The 23218-nt window shown below is 44.9% G+C and overlaps 1 protein-coding gene across 3 annotated transcripts in view; it reads right to left on the reverse strand.

The window, feature by feature from the left end:
- Positions 1-13011: 13011 nt before the first annotated feature.
- The window catches only part of LOC126299520 (uncharacterized), a 181504-nt gene continuing 171297 nt past the window's right edge, over positions 13012-23218 (reverse strand). For all 3 annotated transcript variants that reach the window (XM_049991489.1, XM_049991490.1, XM_049991487.1), the window contains one exon: positions 13012-14616. In XM_049991489.1, the coding sequence (XP_049847446.1) occupies positions 14557-14616 (60 nt within the window). In that variant the 3' untranslated portion in view covers positions 13012-14556. The remainder of the gene's footprint in view (positions 14617-23218) is intronic.

Here is a 23218-nt window from a genome sequence, read left to right on the forward strand (position 1 = left end):
CTGTACCGTGCTGCATGGTGTCGTGTTTGCAAAGATGGACCTCGCCATGGACGTCGGGAGTCAAGTTGCGCATCATGCAGCCCATCGCACACAGTTCAAGTCATAATGAGACGTCCTGTGGCTGCACGAAAAGCATTATTCAACATGGTGGCGTTGCTGTCAGGATTCCTCCGAGACATAATCCGTAGGTAGCGGTCATCCACTGCAATAGTATCCCTTGGGTGGCCTGAGCGAGGCATGTCATCGACAGTCCCTCCATGTCCGAACATCATCTATTTGGTTCACTCCGAGACACCTTGACACTTGCTTTGTTGAGAGTCCTTCCTGTGACAATGCGGATGTGATGAAACTGCAGTATTGACTGTATAGGCATGGTTGAACTACATACAACACCAGCCATGTACGTCCTTCCTAATGGAATGACTGGAACTGATCAGCTGTCATACCCCCTCCGTCTAATAGGCGCTGCTCATGCATGGCTGTTTACATCTTTGGAAGGGCTTAGTGACATCTCTGAACAGTCAAAGGGACTGTGTCTATGATACAATATCCATAGTCAACATCTTATCTTCAGGAGTTCTACAAAGCAGTGTGATGCATAATTTTCCTTGATGTGTGCATTTTAAATTTCTGTCTGAGGAGAGGTTTCCATCTTGTCCTCACCAGGATTCGTCCATGGTGGGGTAGGTTCAAACTAAAAATATTCATTCGATGTTCAATATTAACCACCAATCAGGCCCAGCAGTTACTTGGTTTATTAAAGGAGTTTCCGCAGGTTCTTACTGATCGGTTGCAGGCAACTAATAAAATACAATATAAGGTCAGATTAATAAATAAATACAAGTGAGACGGCCGCCTTATCGGCTTTCCCCGCCAAAAATCCGGGAATTGCGCCAGAAGGTAACCCAGTTGTTAAAAGATGGAGTGATTGTGCCCTCTGTGTTACCTTTCACAGCACCTATTTTTCTAGTGCCTGAGCCTAATGATTGCGGGTCTAGACCAGTAGTTGACTATGGGGCTCAGAATAAAAAGGTAATACCGGAGTTGGTACCTCTTCCAGACCTACACAATTTCTTTCTTTTTTGTTTATTGGACTGAAGACCTTTTACTGTCCTCGATTTAAATCAACCATAGTATCAGACACTTTTAGATGAACAGTGTAATCCGTTAACAGCATTTTATACCGATTATAATCTCTTTGAGTTTAATTAGGTACCTTTCGACTTGGCTACAGCAGACTCAGTGCTATTTCATTTATTGGATTCGCTATTAGGATATCTCAAGTTCAAATGAGTCTTCAATTATCTGATCGACTTAGCGGTATATAGTTCGGACTTCCAAGGCATCTCTAACACCTCAGGTGAGTTTTGAGTCGTCGTAGGGAAGGTGGGTTGACCGTGAAGCCCTCTGAGGTCACATTGGGGTGAAGAGAGATTTCCTTCCTAGGGAATGTTGTTAAAGAAATACCAAGCTAGAACACAGGCAGTTTACAAGTTCCCTAGACCATGGAATACAAAAGACATAGCTCTTTTCACTGGAATGGTAATTTTTTAAAGGAAATTCCTCCCCAACTTTGCACAAGCTGCTGCTCCCCTGAACTGACTTTTTTGGAAGGGCAAGAGATTTGAATAGGAGGAATCCCAGAAAGTGGCGTTTGAGGCGCTGAAATGTGACTTGAGTAATGCCCCTGTGTTGGGTATTCCAAATTTCAATTTGCCATTTATTGTAAGGACTGACACATCTAATTCTGGTGTTGTAGCCATTCTCATACAAGCGCAAGAGGTAGAACATATGCCTGTAGCGTATGCCTCAAGGGTGTTATCAGGACCCAAGGCTAATTGCTCTGTGTACGAACTTTAAGTGTTGGCACTTTTTTATGCCTTGGAGAAGTTTAGGAGTCATCTTAAACATAGAAGATTCCGTTTAGAAATGGATAACCAAGCCTTAAGCTGCGTCCTAGTGCGGCTACATAAGAATGGGACAGTAGCCCACTGGGCGGTTCGCATTTCAGCCTTCATTTCGATGCCGAACATATTAGGGGCACCCAAAATCAGATGGCGGACGCCCTGAGTCGAATGCTCGAGGATGTCGTTACGCAACGTCTATTTCGGCCTCATCTCCTGCGGAAGATGTGGTGGGGCGTCCTGGGGGAGTAGTTGGGATGGCTATTTTAACAGAGATTTCTGAACTTTTCGGACATTTAGGGGAGGAACAGCGTAGAGACCAGGACTTACATCCAGTTATTGAACAACTGAATGGAGCATATGAGGTGTAAGGCTATTCCTTGCAGAAGCAGCTGCCGTGTTACCATACTAAGTACGATGGCAGGTTAAAGATATGTATGCCACAAAAACTGGTGCCTGCCGATTTCGGTTACCTCCATCAGACCTTGTGGGGAGGGCATTTGGGTGTGCGCAAGACCAAAATGAAAATAAAAGAACAGCTAACAAAGAAAGGAATGGCGTCCGAGGTTAATGGTTTGGTATCCAAATGCGACCAGTGTAAGCTGGATACATTTGTAAAGAAAGGTATTTTGAATTCAACTAGAAAATTTAAACCAATGGATAAATTATTTATGGATTATCTCAGTCCACTTCCATGCACGAAGAACACTGGCAAGAAGGAACAGTTTGGTAGGACATCTGTTAAGACATCAGGGGATAAGTTCCATGGTACTAGAGGGAGCTGTAGGGGGTAAAAAGTGTAGAGGAAGAAACAGATTGGAGTACATACAGCAAATAATTGAGGACATAAGTTGCAAGTGATACTCTGAGATGAAGAACTTGGCACAGGAGAGGAATTTGTAGTGGGCTGTATCAAATCAGTCAGAAAACTAATGCCTAAAAAACTGACTATTTACATATATTTGGCAAGCTCTATCTTTCTTTGTTCTTTACAATGTGAATTTTATGTAATTTTATCAAGGTTTTTCAGAGTGTTTGCTTCTTCCGTTTTTACAATGCACATTTTATGGAACTGTATAAGAAATGTTCAAATGAAAAGAAGCAAAACGTCGTAACAATCAAACTAGCTGAAATCTGCATATGCTGCTTTGAGATAACATAGTGAGACATCACTTCAAGCCAGAGAAAGTGGTACAGCATGCAACTGAAGCATTTGTTGTCACCTCCCTCTTATCAATTCAAAGCTGCGCCTGCAGCAGGCAGGATGATGATCACTATCTTTTTCGAGGTCTGATACTGATCGAATTCCTTGAGCACTGAAAAACCATTAAGTGACGTGTACTGTGAAACACTCTGAAGCCTAGTGAATAAAGAGAAAGCGGCCTGGGGTGCTCAAAGAGGGAGTGATTCTGCTCCATGATAATGCACATCCACACTTCTCCAAGGTCATACGAAATGTAATAGCCAACTTCAAGTGCGAGCAGCTTGAGAATCCGCCCTACAGCCTGGGCATGTGACACTGCTACTTCCATCTGTCTGGTCCGCTAAAATAAATAAATAAATAAATAAATAAATGGGAAGCACAACTCGGATGATGAACTGGGCTAGCTCCTGTTAAAGGCACAGAAATTCTGTGAACAAGGAATCCCTCTGTTCATAAAGCAGTGGGTTAGTTGTGCTCAGGCCCCTGGTGATTATTTTTGAATAAAGAATTCAATTGCACCCACATTGTTGTTTCGTATCTTTTCTCTTGAACTCCCTTCACACCAATGTTTCGTCACTGATACCTCTTCATGTCTCTCTCTTGTGGAGATTTTGATAATGAGCCGGCCGAAGTGGCCGTGCGGTTCTAGGCGCTACAGTCTGGAACTGAGCGACCGCTATGGTCGCAGGTTCGAATCCTGCCTCGGGCATGGATGTGTGTCATGTCCTTAGGTTAGTTAGGTTTAAATAGTTCTAAGTTCTAGGCGACTGATGACCTCAGAAGTTAAGTCGCATAGTGCTCAGAGCCATTTGAACCTTTTTTTTTAAATATATATAATGGTGTAAGGCCGAAACGCATAAGGAACAATAAAAGTGATAAATACTATCTTATAGGCAATCAGTTTGTTGCACATCGCCAGCTCTGCATGGGATAATGTATATGTTCGTCCTGTAACAGTTTAGGGGATCAAGATTGCCTTTAGTTCCTTACTGTCTGTAGAAAGAATGTCTGCCTTGCTGGTAAATGTGAAATTTGTGGACGATCCATGCGGATGTAAGATTTCATCTTTTTATGTTTTTTTTTTTCAACTACACAGGCTAACCAACTGTGTCCATTAAATTCACAAGCAATATATACGATATTGGATCACTGTTGCCAGTTCACTTTTGCTTTTATTACAGTCTGAATATAATTTTGTCCTTATTTTGTTCTTGTTTGGGGGAATAAAGATGAGAATTTTTCTGTCCCTACAATCATGCAGCATTTCTCAGATCTCTCTGGAAGTTTCAGTTCTTCATTTTCATGATCTTCCGTACTAGCATACTTGAAAATGATCCCTTCTACTTTATCCTGGGCAAACATTCAAAGTTGTTTGAGTGTCATGATTTGATCAGTGTATGAGGCTGTGACGGTTTCTAAAGAAGCATAGTCAACTGAAACCTATTGTTTACAAGTTATCTGGTCAATATAATTAGTATCCAACAATTCTTGTCAATAATTTTTAAGTGTCTCTGGCCCTGGACAGAACTGACATTCACCAAAGTGAGAAACAAATAATGATGAGTTACACACAACTCTTGCACTGCAGTCTTTGTAGGTTTTAATGGAAGTACGATCATTCATTGTCAGCTGAGAAATGCTAAGCCCAGTCAGCATTCGTTTGAAGTTTTGGTGAGTAGTATAGACAGACAAACGCTATGTCTACCACTACTTCCAACCAAAGTACAACTCAGAAAACTTTGAAAATCCAATGTGGAGTCCTGGATAGTCGTCTTTGAAGTGTGCATAAATTTCTTTCAATGTACTTAAAACTTACCGTCTTTACACATTCCATCAACTCTTATATGAGCACAAAATCTTTTTTACCAGACATTGACCTGCTTACCTCATCAGTTCAATAAAAGCTTTTTGCAAAATTAGCAGTCGTCTGATTGAGAGTCTTTCCAGGTTTTTGATTGGGAAAAGACAAAATACCTTTGGCCTTCACCAAATCTTTTTACTTTTCTAACCATGTAATTTATCATAACAAATTCTTCTAGAAGCTTCTTAAGACTCCATCTTTTAGGTACCATCGTGAGAATTTCCATCTGCTTGTTTCGAATGAGCAAGTACAAAATTTTATCTCCATCTGAATGATCGTCTCTAAATTTTGAATGATAATCTAACTCTCAGTCATCAGAAGGCAGCAACAATACTTTTCCTTGGATTGCTGAAGTTACTTTTATTAGTCACTTCTTATGATACTTTGCCTCACACAGTAGGTTTTACTTTTATTGATTTCTTCTTAGTACACTTTGTCTCACATAGTCGTTTTCTCTTAACTGGCAGCTGACCTAGAAGCAAAGAAGAATTCAAGATTTCTCGGGCTGTATTTCTAGCAATGTCTTGTTCATCACTACAAATTAGTTTTTTTTCTTTAGGGCCAGCAGCATAATGTGTGTCAGATAATGACATGATTATTAGAAAAATGCGCCATAATAGCTGCTTATAATAATTAATCTTTATTACTGACAGACTGTTTTGGCATTTATCGCCATCGTCGAGTGCTTCTAGAATTATGTGACATCCATATCACGTCGTTATTGAACTGTCTTATAACTGTCAGTGTTTTGATTAGATGGTAAATGACGTAAATACATTAAAAACAATACAATGATTATGGTCTGACAGTTCTACTCTAACGATGTATGTTTATATATTTGTAAACACTAACGTCGTAAGAGTAGAAATGACAAATCATAATTAACGTATTATTTTAAACATATTTTAGATATTTGCCATCCATTCAAAACATTGGCAGTTATGACAATTCACTAACGACGTAATACGAACCTTAAATCGTTCTAGATGAAGGCCTACATGACAATGGCGATAAATGACGAAATAGTTTGTGGTTAATACAGATTATTATAAACAGCTATTCTGGTGCACCTTTCTAATAATCTAAAACTAAGCATCTTTTCATTTTTTTTGTCCGACCACAGAACACATTAGTCGTTACTATTTTCTATTTATGAACTGTAAATTTTCACGGCCAATAAAATATTCTGGGCTATTATGTTGTGGTTGGATGAATTTCACATTAAAACCCAACGTTTCGTCCCCATATGCGTAGGACATTTTCAAAGGGGATTATAGCTTCTTGGAATATCTAGACTCGCTACTAGCTGCAGGAAAATTCCGTTTGTGTGTGTTCCGCACAGGGGCATAATGCCGCAGGCTTTGAATACCCAGGCACAATTGGCCATTGTCAGCTGCCATCGTCCACTGTTGGTATTACTCCGCAGTGAAAGACTCATACACAGTTTCTTAAGTCCCACGATCCAAATGTCATTCAATTTCAGGCCCTTCTCCCTCCTACTGAAATTTCTAGGGTGTTTAACCATCTTTATGGCCTTCCTGTACAGCCTTCGATGGATCTGCTTGGGGCTGCCAGCACTTTAGGCCTATCAAAATGAATGTGGTGGTCTCCTGGCTGCAAAGCATATCCTGAAAAGGCCTTTGTCAATCTCTTCCCTTCTACATTAGCCCTTCTAGTCATTTTTGACTATTCATTTTGTAGTACACACATCCACCTCCCCACAACTACACGCAATCCTATAAATTCCTGCTTTTTCCAGTCGTTTACGAGCATACTAGTTTACAATGTTCCGTTTTGTCAAATTTTTCCTATCTGGTCAGTAACGTCCTTAACGGAAGGCAGTAAAACTTCTGATTTCAGACACTTGTGCATCACTATAGTCTTTGAATGGCAGTCTTAAAGCACTTTTTACCTCAGCAGAGCCAACAGTTCTTGAGCAATGCATAGGTGAGGTGTTTTAATTATACATCAAGCAGCTATGGTCCTTAAATTTTTTTTGCTCAATCCGCCAACGTTTTCACGATACCTCGCTTTTGCTGGGGATGGTGGTTCGAATCCCATTGTAGGTAACGTTCTGTGTGTATGGGTTTTCGGTAAATTGTTTGGCCTAAGCTACCATCTACTTTCTTGAAAACTAGCGCATGAAGAAATTTTAATCTTCTGCTTGCCTCCATTTCCATCGTAAACTGAACCTTCGGATTAATCTTGTTGAGATGCTTAAGAAAACAATGTAGTTCCCCTTTGCCATGCTTCCACAAAACAAATATATTATCCATTTAGCGGAAGTAAATAGTAGGTTTTTGTTAGCAGTTTCCAATGCCTGCTCCTCGAATTTTTCCGTACAGAAATTCGCTATAACTGAGCTTAAAGTGCTCCCCATAGCCATGCCATCTGTCTGTTTTATAGAACTCATCATTCCATTTGAAAAATGAGGACGTGTGGCAATATTTAAACAGTTCAGCAGTATCGGGAGGAAAAATCCGATTGAGCTGTTGCAACACCTTCTTGTGCGAACCATAGTAAACATCTATACCACATCAAAACTATCTTATATGTCTTCCAGCGGGACAACAATGCAATTTAATTTACTGATCAAAAATGCCGAATTCTTGATATAAAATCCCGACCGTCTACGTACGGTTGTAATAATGTTGTCAAGAACTTGACAACTGAGTAGGTGGCACAAACCAATGGCACTCACAATATGTCTCAGAGGAACATGTTCTGTATGCATCTTCGGCAACCCATAAAGTCTGGTTGGTAGCGCAATTGAATTGAACAGACTTTTGTGAATGGTCTGTTCGATAAAGGACTTTATCAGTGGCAACTTTACTCAGTTTCCTATATGTCTGCAAATCTAATAAGTCGTTAATCTCACTATGATCGTTAGTCACATAAAAAACTACCCTCGGATTTCCCTTGCCAGCGGAGAGAATGATAATACTGCCGTCGCCATTCACTTGTTTTATGGCGTTCCTCTCACCCGCAGTTAAATTACTTTTTGGAGTCTTTGCATGAGCCAATACTCTTACAGCTTCTATACGGGTTTATTCTGCTGTAACAGTGTCCACACTACCAATGCCTGCTTCTAAACTGGATATTACGTCCTCCGTGGGCACAGCTGATGGAATAATGACAACATTTCCACCCCTGGCAAGAACCGACCTCTCATCGTCAGATAACGTATGTCCAGATAAACTGATAACAGTGCCGGAAGCGCCAAGTGGCGAATCGTCAGATTAGTTTGCAAATTATTGAACTACTTCTGCCTACTATACGTTGTCAACGAAATCTTACTAATATTATACTGCAATAATCTGTCAATTCTATCCCAATCACCACTATACAAATTATTACTGATTGTAATATTGAGAGACATGAACTTACCGTCTGTGCTTGCCAGGTCCCAGCAGGTCTATTGCACCTGCTCTCATAGTATGCTTTCTTCCATCCATTTGAAAATCAGCTGCCCCTTCGTCGAGCTACACAGTCGCTTAATTCTCAAAAACTTGAAACAACATTGACCACTGTGCAACGATACAGATATGTGAGGGAACACAAAAGCTGCACTCTCATCTTCTGGAGACCTTCCACACATCACACATTTATTGACGTCTCCTCCTCACAGAGGCTTCTAATTGTAAAATGTAAGGTTTCAGAGATGGACATGTCACAATTAATAAAATATTCTGAGCTATTATGCTGGGGTTGGAAGGATTTCGCATCAAAACCCGACATTTTGTCCTCATGTGCAGAGGACATTTTCAAGGGAGATCGAAGCTTCTTTAAGTGACGCATTCACACACTGGACCGCTACTAACTGCAGCAAAATTACGTTTACACACGCTCCCACACAGCAGAATTTGGCCATTGTCGGTGGCTGTCACCCGCTGTTGCTATCACAACATGTGGAACACTTGTACACATCTCCTTCAGCTTCGGGATCCAGATGCCATTCAATAAAGCGCCCTCCTCCTTCATACTGAAATTCCTGGGGTGCTTAACGATCTCTATGGTCACTCCGTACAGCCTTTCATGGTAGTCACTTGTGGCTGCCAGTACTTAATAACGGTGACATTTCCAGTCGTGAAAGGTTACATTTTGTAATTAGACGCCACTATGGGAAGGAGATGTGAAGAAATGTGCGACGTGTGGACGGTCACCAGAGGAAGAGAGTGCAGCTTTTGTGTTCCCTCACATTACTGTCTCGTTGCAGAACAGTCAGTGCTATTTCGAAATTTTTGAGGATTAAATGACTATGCACCTTGGCCAAGGTGTAGCAGATTTTCAAACAAACAGAGAGGCCTTACTATTAAGGTGGATCAACATACCCGGCAAGATCCAGAAAGCAGACTGTAAGATAAGGTCTCTCCACATTACTATCAGTAATATCAATCAATAAATTGTGTAGTGATGACTCAGATAGAATTGACAGGTTATTGCAATATACTATTAGGAAGCATATGTTGACAACGTCTAGTAGACACAAGAAGGAATTCAATAATTTGCAACCTCATCTGACGATTCGCCATTTTAGACGCTTCCCGCTTAGTTACCAATTTATCTGGACAGACGTTTTCTGACTATGAGAGGTCTGTGCTTGCCAGGGTGGAATGTTGCTATTCCGCGATTTGTGCCTAGTGTAAAAGCTGTCACTCTTAGTATGGACACATTTACAGCTGAAAAAATCCGTATAGAAACTGTAAGTGTTTTGGTTCCCGCAAAGCGTCCAAAAAGTAATTTAACTGAGGGTGAGAGGAATGCAATAAAACGTCTGTTTGAAGGTGGTATTATTGTCATTCTTCCCTCTGAGAAGATAAATTCGACGGCTGTTCTGAATACGATCGACTATCGTAGTAAGATTAACGACTTACTAGATCTGCAGACATATATGAAAGTGAGTAAAAGACCCTACAGACAAGTTTTTAGAACTTTTATGCAATTGATAAAGTCCTCTATCGAAAAGAGCGTTCAGGAAGGTCTGTTCAACTCGGATGCGCTACCGCCAAGACTTCATGGGTTGCCGAAGGTGCATAAAAAACATATTCCTCTGAGACCTTTGGTGATTGACAAGTTCTTGACAACATTTTTACTACCACATGAGCAAATCAGAATCCTATATAAAAAATTCCGTACCTTTAATCAGTAAATTAAACGGCATAGTAGTCAATGCAGAGAACATAAGATAGTTATAATGTGATACCGCTATTTACTATGGTTCTGCTCAATGAGATACTGCGACAGCTGAATCGGATTTTTCCTCCCAATATTGCTGAACTGTTTAAATATTGCCTCACGACCACACATTTCAAATGGAATGATGACTTCTATGAACAGACAGATGGGATGGCTATGCCGAGCACCTTAAGCCCAGTTACAGCGAATTTATTTATGGAAATATTCGAGGAGCAGGCATTGGAAACTGTCAACAAAAAACCCAAATATTTGGTTCCTGTACACAGACAGCTTTGTTTTGTGGAGGCATGAGAGAGAGGAACTAGGTCGTTTTCACAAGCTTGTCAGCGTGATTAACCCCAATATTCAGTTTACCATGGAAGTGGAGGCACACAGAAGATTAAAATTTCTTCATGTGCTAGTTTTAAAGAAAGATGGTAGCTTAGACCACACAGTTTACCGAAAACCTATGCACACAGTCAGTTACCTACACCAGGATTCGAACCATCACCCACAACAAAAGCGAGGCATCATAAAAACGTCGGTGGGTAGAGCAAGTAACATTTTGCGAACCAGAATTGCTTGACGTACAGTTAAAACACCTCACAATGTATTGCTCAAGAATTGTTATTCGTCTGCTGTGGTAAAGAGAGCATCAAGACGGCCATTCAACAATCACAGCGATAAAAAAAGGCGCCTGTGAATTCAAGAGTTTTCCTACCTTTTGCTTAGCGCGTTAGTGACCACATACGAAAAGTATTTATCAAACGGAACATTGTGGTACTCTACAAACCCACCTGGAAATTCCGAATCATCTGAAATTAGCTAAGGATGCTCGTAAATCTCTGGAAAAAGCAGGAACTTTATAGGATTTCGTGTAGTCGTTGGGAGGGGGATGCGGGTACTACAAAATTATTGGTAAAAAAATGACTAGAAGAGCTCAAGGATAACTACAGCAGGGAAGAGACTGACATATCAGCTGTTTCGGAGTATGCTTTGTATCCAGGAGACCACCACATTCATTTTGATAGGACTCAAGTACTGACACCCACATGCAGATCCATGAAATGCTATAGAGGCCGTAGAGATTGTAGAACAACCAAGGAATTTCAGTAGGTAGGAGGAGGGCGTGAAATTTAATGACATTCGGATCCTGGTGCTTTAAGATGTGTACAAGTCCGTCACTGTGGGGTAATAGTAACAGTGGACGATGGCGGCTGACAATGGCCAATTGTTCCTAGGTATTCAAAGCCTATGTCATCACGCCGGTGTGTGGGAGCACACAGACAGAATTTTCCTGCAGTTAGTAGCGAGCCAGGGGTGTGTTATCACACACTTCATATGAAATCCATCCGACCACACTATAATAGCCCGTAATATTTTATTACTCGTATGTTTTCTGTACTATATGTATTGCAAACTTTTATTTGTCAATGTTTTCCTGGCTCTTAGCACATATTTTCTGACTTAATATTGGGAAAGGTTTTCTTTCTACTCTTTCTACCATCCACTGGGGAAAGAGGATGCGAGACTTTTTGGCTCTGAGCACTATGGGACCTAACATCTGAGGTCATCAGTCCCCTATAACTTAGAAATACTTAAACCTAGCTAACCTAAGGACATCTCACACATTCATGCCCGAAGCAGGATTCGAACCTGCGACCGTAGCGGTCCGCGGTTCCAGATTGAAACACCTAGAACCGCTCGACCACACCGGCCGCCGATACAAGTTTCACTCGTGGTTATTGTGATCCTTTTCATTAAAAACATTACAGCTCAAAGCTGAATTTTTGGGCACTTTATGTCGTTCTCAAGTGTCTAACTCTCAACACATTCTCAGAGTTCAGTGCATCAGCTTTGTCTATTTAGTAATACGCAATGTTACTTCCCCAGCTGTTCACATTCTGGAATAAAATTAAATGTTATGTTAATAGTTTGCCAATATTAACTTATTACATGCATATAAACTTGCACATTTCTGTCAGAATTATACAGACGTACCTTTAAGCTAATTTGAACACAATATTTCAGTATTACTCGCATTATTTTACTTTATAGGCTATGTCAGTCCAAAAGAAGATGTACCGGTTACTTTCAACAACTGTATACCGTTGACTGCAGCTGACTAAATATTATACAGTAACAAAATATTCAAAATATGGGAGATAGTCACACTATCCAACCATTTTGTATACCGTCTTTAAAATGTGGTTTCTTCACTTCTATTAAGATATATGTATTATAGATATCCAGGTCAATTTATTAACTTTCAATTATTAATTTCGCTTGTGCTACGCTTTAAAACACTTATTTGTATCACAAATACAATATTGTAGCCCAAGTAGAAAATCAAACTGTGATTCTCTAAAACTGTAATGGGTAGTAAAACAAGAACAACAGTTCACGATATGAGTGACATTTAACAGAATTGTTATACACATAAAAATTACTTTTGAAAGTGTTTCCACGATTCTCTCAAGTTGAAAATTTCATACTATGTGGGGGGAAAACATTATCTTTCACGTTTTTTTGGAAGTTTATATATATATATATATATATATATATACAATTCAACTAATTATATCATTTGAAAGCCCTTTAACTGAGTTTTCAAATAAATTCAGTTTCACTGTTCTACCTTAAATTGAACACAACTTGTGAACAAATCGATACTGTTCTGTAAGTAAATTTTTTTTTAAGCACTCATTACTCAGTGACTTATGGTCAACAAAGTGGAGAAAATTGCTTGTGTCACTCTTTATGAATAGTACATGCATATTTAATTTCAAATAAATCTGTAGCACTTTTCGATCTGACATTGAATGAGTGGTGAGATAAGAGGTTATCAGAATTACATTGACGACAACTTCCAGTGCAGTTATTCTATTAATTGGCAAAGCTTCGCTCTGGATACCACCATATTATAATGCAAATGAAAAATTATTTAGCCACACTGCAATACATATTTAAATTCAGAGATTTTGTAGTTTATTAGTATGAATTAAATAAAAAATATCACAGCAGTTTAGGAAATGTCAACAAAATTACATTTAATAAAAATACTCAGAAATATTCTTTAAAAATCAATTATCACAGAAACTGATGACATTGCAACTAACATACCAGCCACATTTAGTAAAAATATCTAAAAGTATAACAGGTAACTGCAATCACAGCAACTAATAAATAGATGTGAATTATGTGCAACGTTAAATTGAAGTTTAAAATATTATTTATAACTGTGTGAGATTATGAGAATTCATGTCAATAGCGTCACTTACTTCCTGAGAATTTACATTCAATTAGAGGAGGAATGGGTACTTCTATTACTGAGAACATTCAGTCATCATTAAGTGGCAAAGAAAATTATGACTAAAGTAACTTATTACGATTGTAAACACCACTTACATCAAAAGTAAATTTACATAAGAAAATTATGTTTAACTGATTACATTACATAAAATTAGACTATGAAAAATCATGGAAATATTGATATAATACTGTAACCCCCTTGGAGGAATACAAACAACAGAATGACTAAAGCTAATCATTCAGCATATAGCTCACATACTAACATTTGTGTATGCCCAAAACCAAATACTGAAAAAGCTAATTCATCTGACATAAAGCTCCCATGTTGCAGTTCTTATTTACGCACTTGTCATTATCTCATCTTTATATGAAAACTTTACAACCACTCCAATTTTATAATTCTCGTTTTTTACAGAATTCAGAACATAATACAAATTTTCAAAATAATCAATATTACAAACACATGGATTATAGTTCCCAAAAATCTGCTAAACCATTTTATACAATATCTGGAAGAACAGTCTATTATTATAGAGCTGATTCATCAATTTCTTCGTCTCTTTAATGATAACAAGTTAGCTAACTTATGTTCTGTGGAAATATTTGAGATACACAACTTTTCTTTTAAAGTGTACAAAAGAGATGAGATGGAGAAATTAGGAAGTGGCCACTCAATAACACAATCGTAATTAATTTTTCTTTAATCGTAAAGTATTCTTATAGTGTGTGTTTACAGTATGCGACTAGGAAATGGAATACAGTCGTGACAAAAATTTTGAGAAGAGGATAGGAAAGAGAAAGGTTTCTAGATAATAGAATGAAGATTTAAAGAAAATTGAGTGAGAATGGTCCATTTAGTAGTTTTTTAAAACCACGAGAGGGAAGCAAAGCACCCATAAAGAAGAAAGTAAATGTATTAAATGAGAAACATGTGCAGCCATATTGTTAATATAAAGAAAAAGGAGCACAAGATAGAAAGTAGGTGGGTAGTTGGTAAAAGAGAGCTCAAAAAGGAACAGAGCTCATGCTGTCCCCGTAATTGAATATTATGGTGACTTTGGAAACAATCAAATCTGGTCTCGATGTGTACTGCTGGATATTTACAACTGCAGGTTTATAGTAAATGGTGGCCTTTTGAGATGAATGGTTACCAGTTTTCCCTGAAACAGTGAAAGAAACAATACATGTAACGAAATTAAACATGAAGTAGAGAATGTATTTACTATTAACTATACTTGTTGAACAGTTGGTCAGGTCATTAAATTTTATGAACTCCAACAATTTGCAAGCAAATAAAAAAAAGAAGAGCCATGCAAATCAAGTCCTATTCCCACATACTGTGTCATAAAATAATGTTTACAAAAAAAAATTAGCTGAGAACATCAAAATAAGAACAGTCAGAATTGTTATGAGATTGACAACTGGAATAAAATACTGACTTATCAAATTTGCAATTAGTCCTGTGCTGCAAAAAACTTTGTCTCCTGCAGTACAGTCATTCTATCAATACCTATAATGCCACACATGCCTGACAGAGCACCATTTCGTGGATTCTGCATGTTAAACAGAGTTAGTATTCAGCATTAACTCTTTTTTACCTTTCTGCACGCAAGGAACAATTTTCAGTTGTGATGTCAATTATGGAATACAAAGTAAACACAATAAATACTAAATGAGTGTGAGTGGGTGATAGTGTTGTGTGTATATCAATGTAATAAGATTAGAATTGAAAACTATGTACCTATTTGAAGCATTTCCTAGCACTGTTGGCTGTAAATAGAGAGAACTGCTGATTCATGAGGCATGGGGGAGAGAAAAAGAGGATACTGCCAGTACCGTGAAGTATTTCCTGTGCAAAATGCAATACGCCAGTGAAAATTGTCAGACAACCAACCACCATTTCTCCAGAGCTTACATCACTGCCTTGTTACATACAGCTCCGGTTGGTAGCAGAAAAAAGCAGGCATTCATTAATCAGAAATTTCTAAATTATGATAAAAAATTAAAACTTAGTTTAACAAAACTTAAGATAAGAACAGGTAAAGGCACAAACAACACAATAAAACTACATTTGAGGGACAAAAATTTTATACGGACTAGACGAAAAATGAATGTGTCAGTTTGGACCGCAAAACAGGCATAACTATTTTCCATTTATCAATGGAAATAGCGCCACTAGAGAACTAAGACAGAGGACTGGGTTCGGAGGAGCTGGTTGACAGAAGGTGACTTGGGTGTGGAGCAGCACAAGTGTCTACATTGCAGCAGGCAGTGAACCACAAGTCACTGGGACGAGGCATGGAATGGGTGGTCACAGGGGCCACCGGTGTGTGTGTGTGTGTGTGTGTGTGTGTGTGTGTGTGTGTGTGTGTGTGTGTGTGTGTGAGCCCGTGTCACCGGCCCAGGCCCGGAGGCACGACCGGCTTGGGCGGGGCCCGGGGCCCGGGGCCCGGGGCCCTGACCGGCCTGAGCGGGGTCCGAGCCCAGGGGCATGAACGGCCCCGGGCGGCGTCCGGGCTTGAGGGCACAATCGCCCTGAGCAAAGTAGGGCTTGAGGGTATGAGCACCTTGCCTGAACAGCTTGGGTGCTGGGGCATTGGCACAAGGGGCCGGAGGGGACAGAAGAGGTTCTTGATGGTGGATGATGCAAAATGTTGGGAGGGGGAAACACAGGACTGGGGGGTAGATGTGCATAAGGGTTTGGGGGTAGTCGCGCATGACAGGGGTCGTAGTCTCTGATGACAGGGATCATAGTCATGCCGGACTCTGGGAGTGGTCACGCTATAGTCACGTTTGACTTTGGGGGTAGGGCATGCAGGAATTGGGTAGGGAAAAAGCTTTAGGGCTTGAGCAGCTTGCTTAGGGGTTGTTTGCAGGAGCATACTAATCCGGGGCTGAGCAGCTCGGTTGGGAAGGCCTGATGGAGGCCTGAGTGGCTTGTGTGGTGGGGGTCAAGAGGTCCCAATCAACTTTAGGGGGACTGGTATCCCGAGCTGCTTTGTGAGGCCAGGGGCCTAAAGAGGTTGTGGGCTGTGGCACTGGCACGAGGGGCTTGGGGGAACGGCAAGGGGTTCTTGATGGTGCATGGTGTGTAAGGTTGGGAGGCAGGACTGGAGCAAGTCATGCAGGACTCAAAGGTGTAGTCATGAATGACTGTGGGGGTAGTTAAGCAGGTCTCGGCAAGTCACGTGAGACTCTGCGGAGTTGGGCATGCAGCAATTGGGTAGGGGTTTGAGAGACATGGCATTGGTTAAGAAAGTTGTGGGGCAGGGTAGGAGGGACTTGCAGGCATGCAGGTTTTGATGGTCTATCATGTAGCAGGGGTGGTGCGAGGAAACAATTAGTGGGAAGAGCAGTCGTGGGGGCTGTAGCGAGACTTCATGGTGTTGGCAGCCACTCTGTGGCCTCTGACGATAGGTGTGTTGGCGCAGGGGCATCGTGACAATAGGTGTGTTGTTGGAGGAGGTCTACTCAGAAACATTTTGGCCTTAGGGTACAGGTGCCACAGTCCCTCTTATAAGGTTTGTGTTGCCCTTGGGGGAGCCTCCAACAAAAGACGAGAGATGAGGTGGGAGTTTCAACGGGTGGGGCACAATATCCACAACCGATCGGGGTAGGGGCCACAGCCACGACCTATGATCGAGCTGTGCGCCACCACCACGACCAGCGATCGTGCTGGGCTCCACCACCACGACCAGCGATCGGGCTCGGCGCCACCGCTAGGACTAGTGACTGGGCTGGGCACCATCGTCATGAGCAGCGATTGGGCTGGGCTCCACCACCATGACCAGAGATCAGGGAGGGCGCCACTGACACGATCAGTGGTGTGAACGTCAACGCCATGACCAACAATCAGAGTGGGCAAGACCATCACCACCAACAATCAGAGTGGGCGAGACCATCACGACCAACGAATGAGGTAGGTAGCACCACAACTACCAATTGGGGTGGGTGAGACCACCACAATCAAAAATTGGGGCAAGCGCCAAGTCGAGCACCGATCGCACTGAGCAAAGCATCAAGAGCACTGATGGAGGAAGCACTGACAGGTTTGCGTGCACTAGTTGGGGATCAGTATCACTGGGGTGAGCAACAGTTGATGTTCAGCACCAGTTGGTGTTCAGTCCCACCAGTAAGGGCATGGGTTGGTGTTGAGTGCGACCAGTGTGAGTGCATTGCATTGAGCACCTCTGACGTAAGGCTTGAAGCCAGGATTCAAGCAGTGAGGCCGAATTGGGGAGGGAGCAGGAATTGGACGATGTGCAGTGTGGCTGTGGCAGTGAGGATCTGGCCGGGTGGGGGCGACGGCGCGGGGCCCGGCCGGGTGGGGGCGACGGCGCGGGGCCCGGCCGGGTGGGGGCGACGGCACGGAGCCCGGACGGGTGGGGGCGACGGCACGGAGCCCGGACGGGTGGGGGCGACGGCACGGAGCCCGGCCGGGTGGGGGCGACGGCACGGAGCCCGGCCGGGTGGGGGCGACGGCACGGAGCCCGGCCGGGTGGGGGGCGACGGCACGGAGCCCGGCCGGGTGGGGGCGACGGCACGGAGCCCGGCCGGGTGGAGGCGACGGCACGGAGCCCGGCCGGGTGGAGGCGACGGCACGGAGCCCGGCCGGGTGGAGGCGATGGCACAGAGCCCGGCTGGGTGGAGGCCTGGCAATGAGGAGGTAGGGGACAGCAAGGTTGACAGCCAGCAGCAAGAAAGCAAGTGACAGGAAGTCAAGGGGCCGATAATGAAGGGGTAGATGACAGCAAGCCCAGAATCCAGATGGTAGGGGATGGCAAGCCCAGTAGCCATCAGTTTGCAAGTGACAGCAAGCCTGGTGGTCCATAATGAAGGGGTAGGTGAGAGCAAGCACAGCGACCGGTAAAGAAGGGGTAGGCAATGGCAAGCCCAGTGGCTGGCAGTGAGGAGTTGGGGAAGGCAAGCCAGGTGACCTGCACACCGGGTGGCTCAGAATGAGAGAGGCAAGTGACAGCAATAGCCTACGAGGGGGCAGGGGGGGCAGGCGCCAACGAGGGGGCAGGGGGGGCAGGCGCCAACGAGGGGGCAGTGGGCGGGCGCCAACGAGGGGGCAGTGGGCGGGCGCCAACGAGGGGGCAGTGGGCGGGCGCCAACGAGGGGGCAGTGGGCGGGCGCCAACGAGGGGGCAGGGGGGGCGCCAACGAGGGGGATGGGGGGCGCCAACGAGGGGGATGGGGGGCGCCAACGAGGGGGGCAGGGGGGCGCCAACGAGGGGGGCAGGGGGGGCGCCAACGAGGGGGGCAGGGGGGCGCCAACGAGGGGGGCAGGGGGGCGCCAACGAGGGGGGCAGGGGGGCGCCAACGAGGGGGGCAGGGGGGCGCCAACGAGGGGGGCAGGGGGGCGCCAACAAGGGGGGCAGGGGGGCGCCAACAAGGGGGGCAGGGGGGCACCAACAAGGGGGGCAGAGGGGCACCAACAAGGGGGGCAGAGGGGCACCAACAAGGGGGGCAGAGGGGCACCAACAAGGGGGGCAGAGGGGCACCAACAAGGGGGGCAGAGGGGCACCAACAAGGGGGGCAGAGGGGCACCAACAAGGGGGGCAGAGGGGCACCAACAAGGGGGGCAGAGGGGCACCAACAAGGGGGGCAGAGGGGCACCAACAAGGGGGGCAGGGGGGCACCAACAAGGGGGCAGGGAACGGAAATGAGGGGGGTATGTTTCGGCCAGTCTCATAGCCAGAAATCAGGTTCAGGGAATAGCAAGCCAGTCAGCTGGCAACCAGGAGTAGGGTATGGCACACAAGGCAGCCGGCAACCAGGAGGTAGCAGATGATACTGCTGGCAGCTGCCAATGATGGAGTAGGGAACGCCAAGCCCCACATCCGGAAATGAGGCAGTAGGGGTGGGAAGACAAGCCAAACATCCAGCTATGAGGTGGTAAGGGGTGGCAAGAACCACATCTGGCAATAAGGGGATAGGTTATGGCAAGCCTCATGTCCCACAATGTACCAGTAGAGGTCTGCAAGCCCCACATGTCAACGAGGCAGGTGGGGACGGCAAGTCTCAGGGCAGGTAATGTGAGGTTAGGGGAAGCCAAGCATTGGGACTGGCAGTGAGAGATAGTGGATGTCATAGAGGGTGTGTGGAATGACAAAGAGGGGGTATGGAACAGCAATTATGCCATCTGGCCAAGAGGCAGTATGGTAGGGACAGTAGGGTGCCTGGCCAAGAGATAGTAGGGGACGGACAGTACAGTGGCTTGCCAAGTGGAATTTGATGGCAAGTACAGCAGCTGGCCAAGAGTTTCTGAGATGGCAAGTAAGGTGGCTGACCAACAGGTGGTATGGGATAAATGTATGGCATTTGGGCAAGAGGTGGTATGAGACAGCAATAATGGCAGCTGGCCTACAGGTGGTATCGGACAGCAAATAAACAGCTGGTCTAGAGGTGGCATGGGACAGCACGTACAGTGGCTGGCCTACAGATGGTATGAAACAGGAAGTACAGCAGCTGGGATAGGGATGACATGGGACAAAAGGTGGTATGGGATGGCAAGCTCCATGTCCAGCAATGAGGGAGAAGGGGATGTCAAGCCCCATGTCACGCAACAAGGCAGGCAGTAGGGGACAAGCCCCATGTCTGGAAACAATGGGATAGGGGATGCCGAACCCAGTGGCTCACAAGCAGCGGGTATGGGATGCCAAACCTGGTGGCTAGCAGCAAGGTGGTTGGGAACGTCAGGCTGGACAGACAGCAATGAGGGGTAGGGAATGGTGTACAGAACGTCAAAGAGTGGGTATGGGACAGCAAGTATGGCGACTGGCCAATAATTTGTATAGGACAAAAAGTATGGCAGGTGGCAAAGAGATGGTATGGGAAGGAAAGTGTGGCGACTGGCCACGAGGTGTTATGGGAAGGAAAATGTGGCAGCTGGCCACGAGGTGTTATGGGAAGGAAAATGTGGCAGATGGCCATGAGGTGTTATGGGAAGGAAAGTACAGTGGCTGGACAAGAGGTGCTATAGGATGTAAAGAATGGTGGCTGGCCAAGAGGTGGAGTAGGGCATGTGATGAAAAGTATGGCAGCTGGCGAAGTGGTGATATGGGACGGAAAATATGGAGGCTGCCAAGTGGTGGTATGGGATGGAAAGTATGAGGGCTGGCTAAGTGGTGGTATGGGATGGAAGAAAGTATGAGGGCTGGCTAAGTGGTGGTATGGGATGGAAGAAAGTATGAGGGCTGGCTAAGTGGTGGTATGGAAAGTATGGAGGCTGGCTAAGTGGTGGTATGGAAAGTATGGAGGCTAGCTAAGTGGTGGTATGGGATGGAAAGTATGGGGGCTAGTTAAGTGCCGGTATGGGACGGAAAGTACAGTGACTGGACAAGAGATGGTATGTGATGGGAAGTATGGTGGCTGATCAAGAGGTGCTATCGGATGGAAATTATGGCGGGCTGGTCAAGAGGTGCTATCGGATGGAAATTATGGCGGGCTGGTCAAGAGGTGCTATGGGATGGAAATTATGGTGGGCTGGTCAAGAGGTGCTATGGGATGGAAATTATGGCGGGCTGGTCAAGAGGTGCTATGGGATTGAACATATGGTGATTGGCCAAGAGGTAGAACAGGACATGTGACAGGAAGAATGGCAGCTGGCCAAGAAGTGGTACAGGCTCAAAAGCATGATGACTGGCCAAGAGGTGGTATAGGACAGAATGTACAATGGCTGACCTACAGTTGGTCTAGAACAGGAATATGGCATCTGGGCTAGAGTTGGCATGGAACAGCAAGAGTGGCAGCTGGTCTAGAGCTGGTATGGAACAGCAAGAGTGGCAGCTAGGCTAAGAGTGGCAGCTGGGCTAAGAGTGGCAGCTGGGCTAAGAGTGGCAGCTGGGCTAAGAGTGGCAGCTGGGCTAAGAGTGGCATGGACCAGCAACAGTGGCAGCTGTGCTAAGAGTGGCATGGACCAGCAACAGTGGCAACTGGGCTAGAGGTGGCATGGACCAGCAAGTACGACAGCTGGCCTACAGATGTATGCAACAGAAAGTATAGTAGCTGGCCTACAGATGTATGGGAGAGCAAGTATGGCAGCTGGCCTACAGATGTATGGGAGAGCAAGTATGGCAGCTGGAATACAGATGTATGGGAGAGCAAGTTTGGCAGCTGGCCTACAGATGTATGGGAGAGCAAGTTTGGCAGCTGGCCTACAGATGTATGGGAGAGCAAGTTTGGCAGCTGGCCTACAGATGTATGGGAGAGCAAGTATGGCAGCTGGCCTAGAGACACATGGGAGAGCAAGTATGGCAGCTGGCCTAGAGACACATGGGAGAGCAAGTATGGCAGCTGGCCTAGAGACACATGGGAGAGCAAGTATGGCAGCTGGCCTAGAGACACATGGGAGAGCAAGTATGGCAGCTGGCCTAGAGACACATGGGAGAGCAAGTATGGCAGCTGGCCTAGACACACATGGGAGAGCAAGTATGGCAGCTGGCCTAGATACACATGGGAGAGCAAGTATGGCAGCTGGCCTAGATACACATGGGAGAGCAAGTATGGCAGCTGGCCTAGATACACATGGGAGAGCAAGTATGGCAGCTGGCCTAGATACACATGGGAGAGCAAGTATGGCAGCTGGCCTAGATACACAAGGGAGAGCAGGTATGGCAGCTGGCCTAGAGACACATGGGAGAGCAAGTATGGCAGCTGGCCTAGAGACACATGGGAGAGCAAGTATGGCAGCTGGCCTAGAGACACATGGGAGAGCAAGTATGGCAGCTGGCCTAGAGACACATGGGAGAGCAAGTATGGCAGCTGGCCTAGAGACACATGGGAGAGCAAGTATTTCAGCTGGCCTAGAGACACATGGGAGAGCAAGTATTTCAGCTGGCCTAGAGACACATGGGAGAGCAAGTATGGCAGCTGGCCTAGAGACATATGGGAGAGCAAGTATGGCAGCTGGCCTAGAGACATATGGGAGAGCAAGTATGGCAGCTGGCCTAGAGACATATGGGAGAGCAAGTATGGCAGCTGGCCTAGACACACATGGGAGAGCAAGTATGGCAGCTGGCCTAGATACACATGGGAGAGCAAGTATGGCAGCTGGCCTAGATACACATGGGAGAGCAAGTATGGCAGCTGGCCTAGATACACATGGGAGAGCAAGTATGGCAGCTGGCCTAGATACACATGGGAGAGCAAGTATGGCAGCTGGCCTAGATACACATGGGAGAGCAAGTATGGCAGCTGGCCTAGAGACACATGGGAGAGCAAGTATGGCAGCTGGCCTAGAGACACATGGGAGAGCAAGTATGGCAGCTGGCCTAGACACACATGGGAGAGCAAGTATGGCAGCTGGCCTAGACACACATGGGAGAGCAAGTATGGCAGCTGGCCTAGACACACATGGGAGAGCAAGTATGGCAGCTGGCCTAGAGACATATGGGAGAGCAAGTATGGCAGCTGGCCTAGAGACATATGGGAGAGCAAGTATGGCAGCTGGCCTAGAGACATATGGGAGAGCAAGTATGGCAGCTGGCCTAGAGACATATGGGAGAGCAAGTATGGCAGCTGGCCTAGAGACATATGGGAGAGCAAGTATGGCAGCTGGCCTAGAGACATATGGGAGAGCAAGTATGGCAGCTGGCCTAGAGACATATGGGAGAGCAAGTATGGCAGCTGGCCTAGAGACATATGGGAGAGCAAGTATGGCAGCTGGCCTAGAGACATATGGGAGAGCAAGTATGGCAGCTGGCCTAGAGACATATGGGAGAGCAAGTATGGCAGCTGGCTTAGAGACATATGGGAG

This window comes from Schistocerca gregaria, chromosome X (assembly GCF_023897955.1).
Source record: "Schistocerca gregaria isolate iqSchGreg1 chromosome X, iqSchGreg1.2, whole genome shotgun sequence".
In the NCBI taxonomy this organism is placed as follows: Eukaryota; Metazoa; Arthropoda; class Insecta; order Orthoptera; family Acrididae; genus Schistocerca; species Schistocerca gregaria.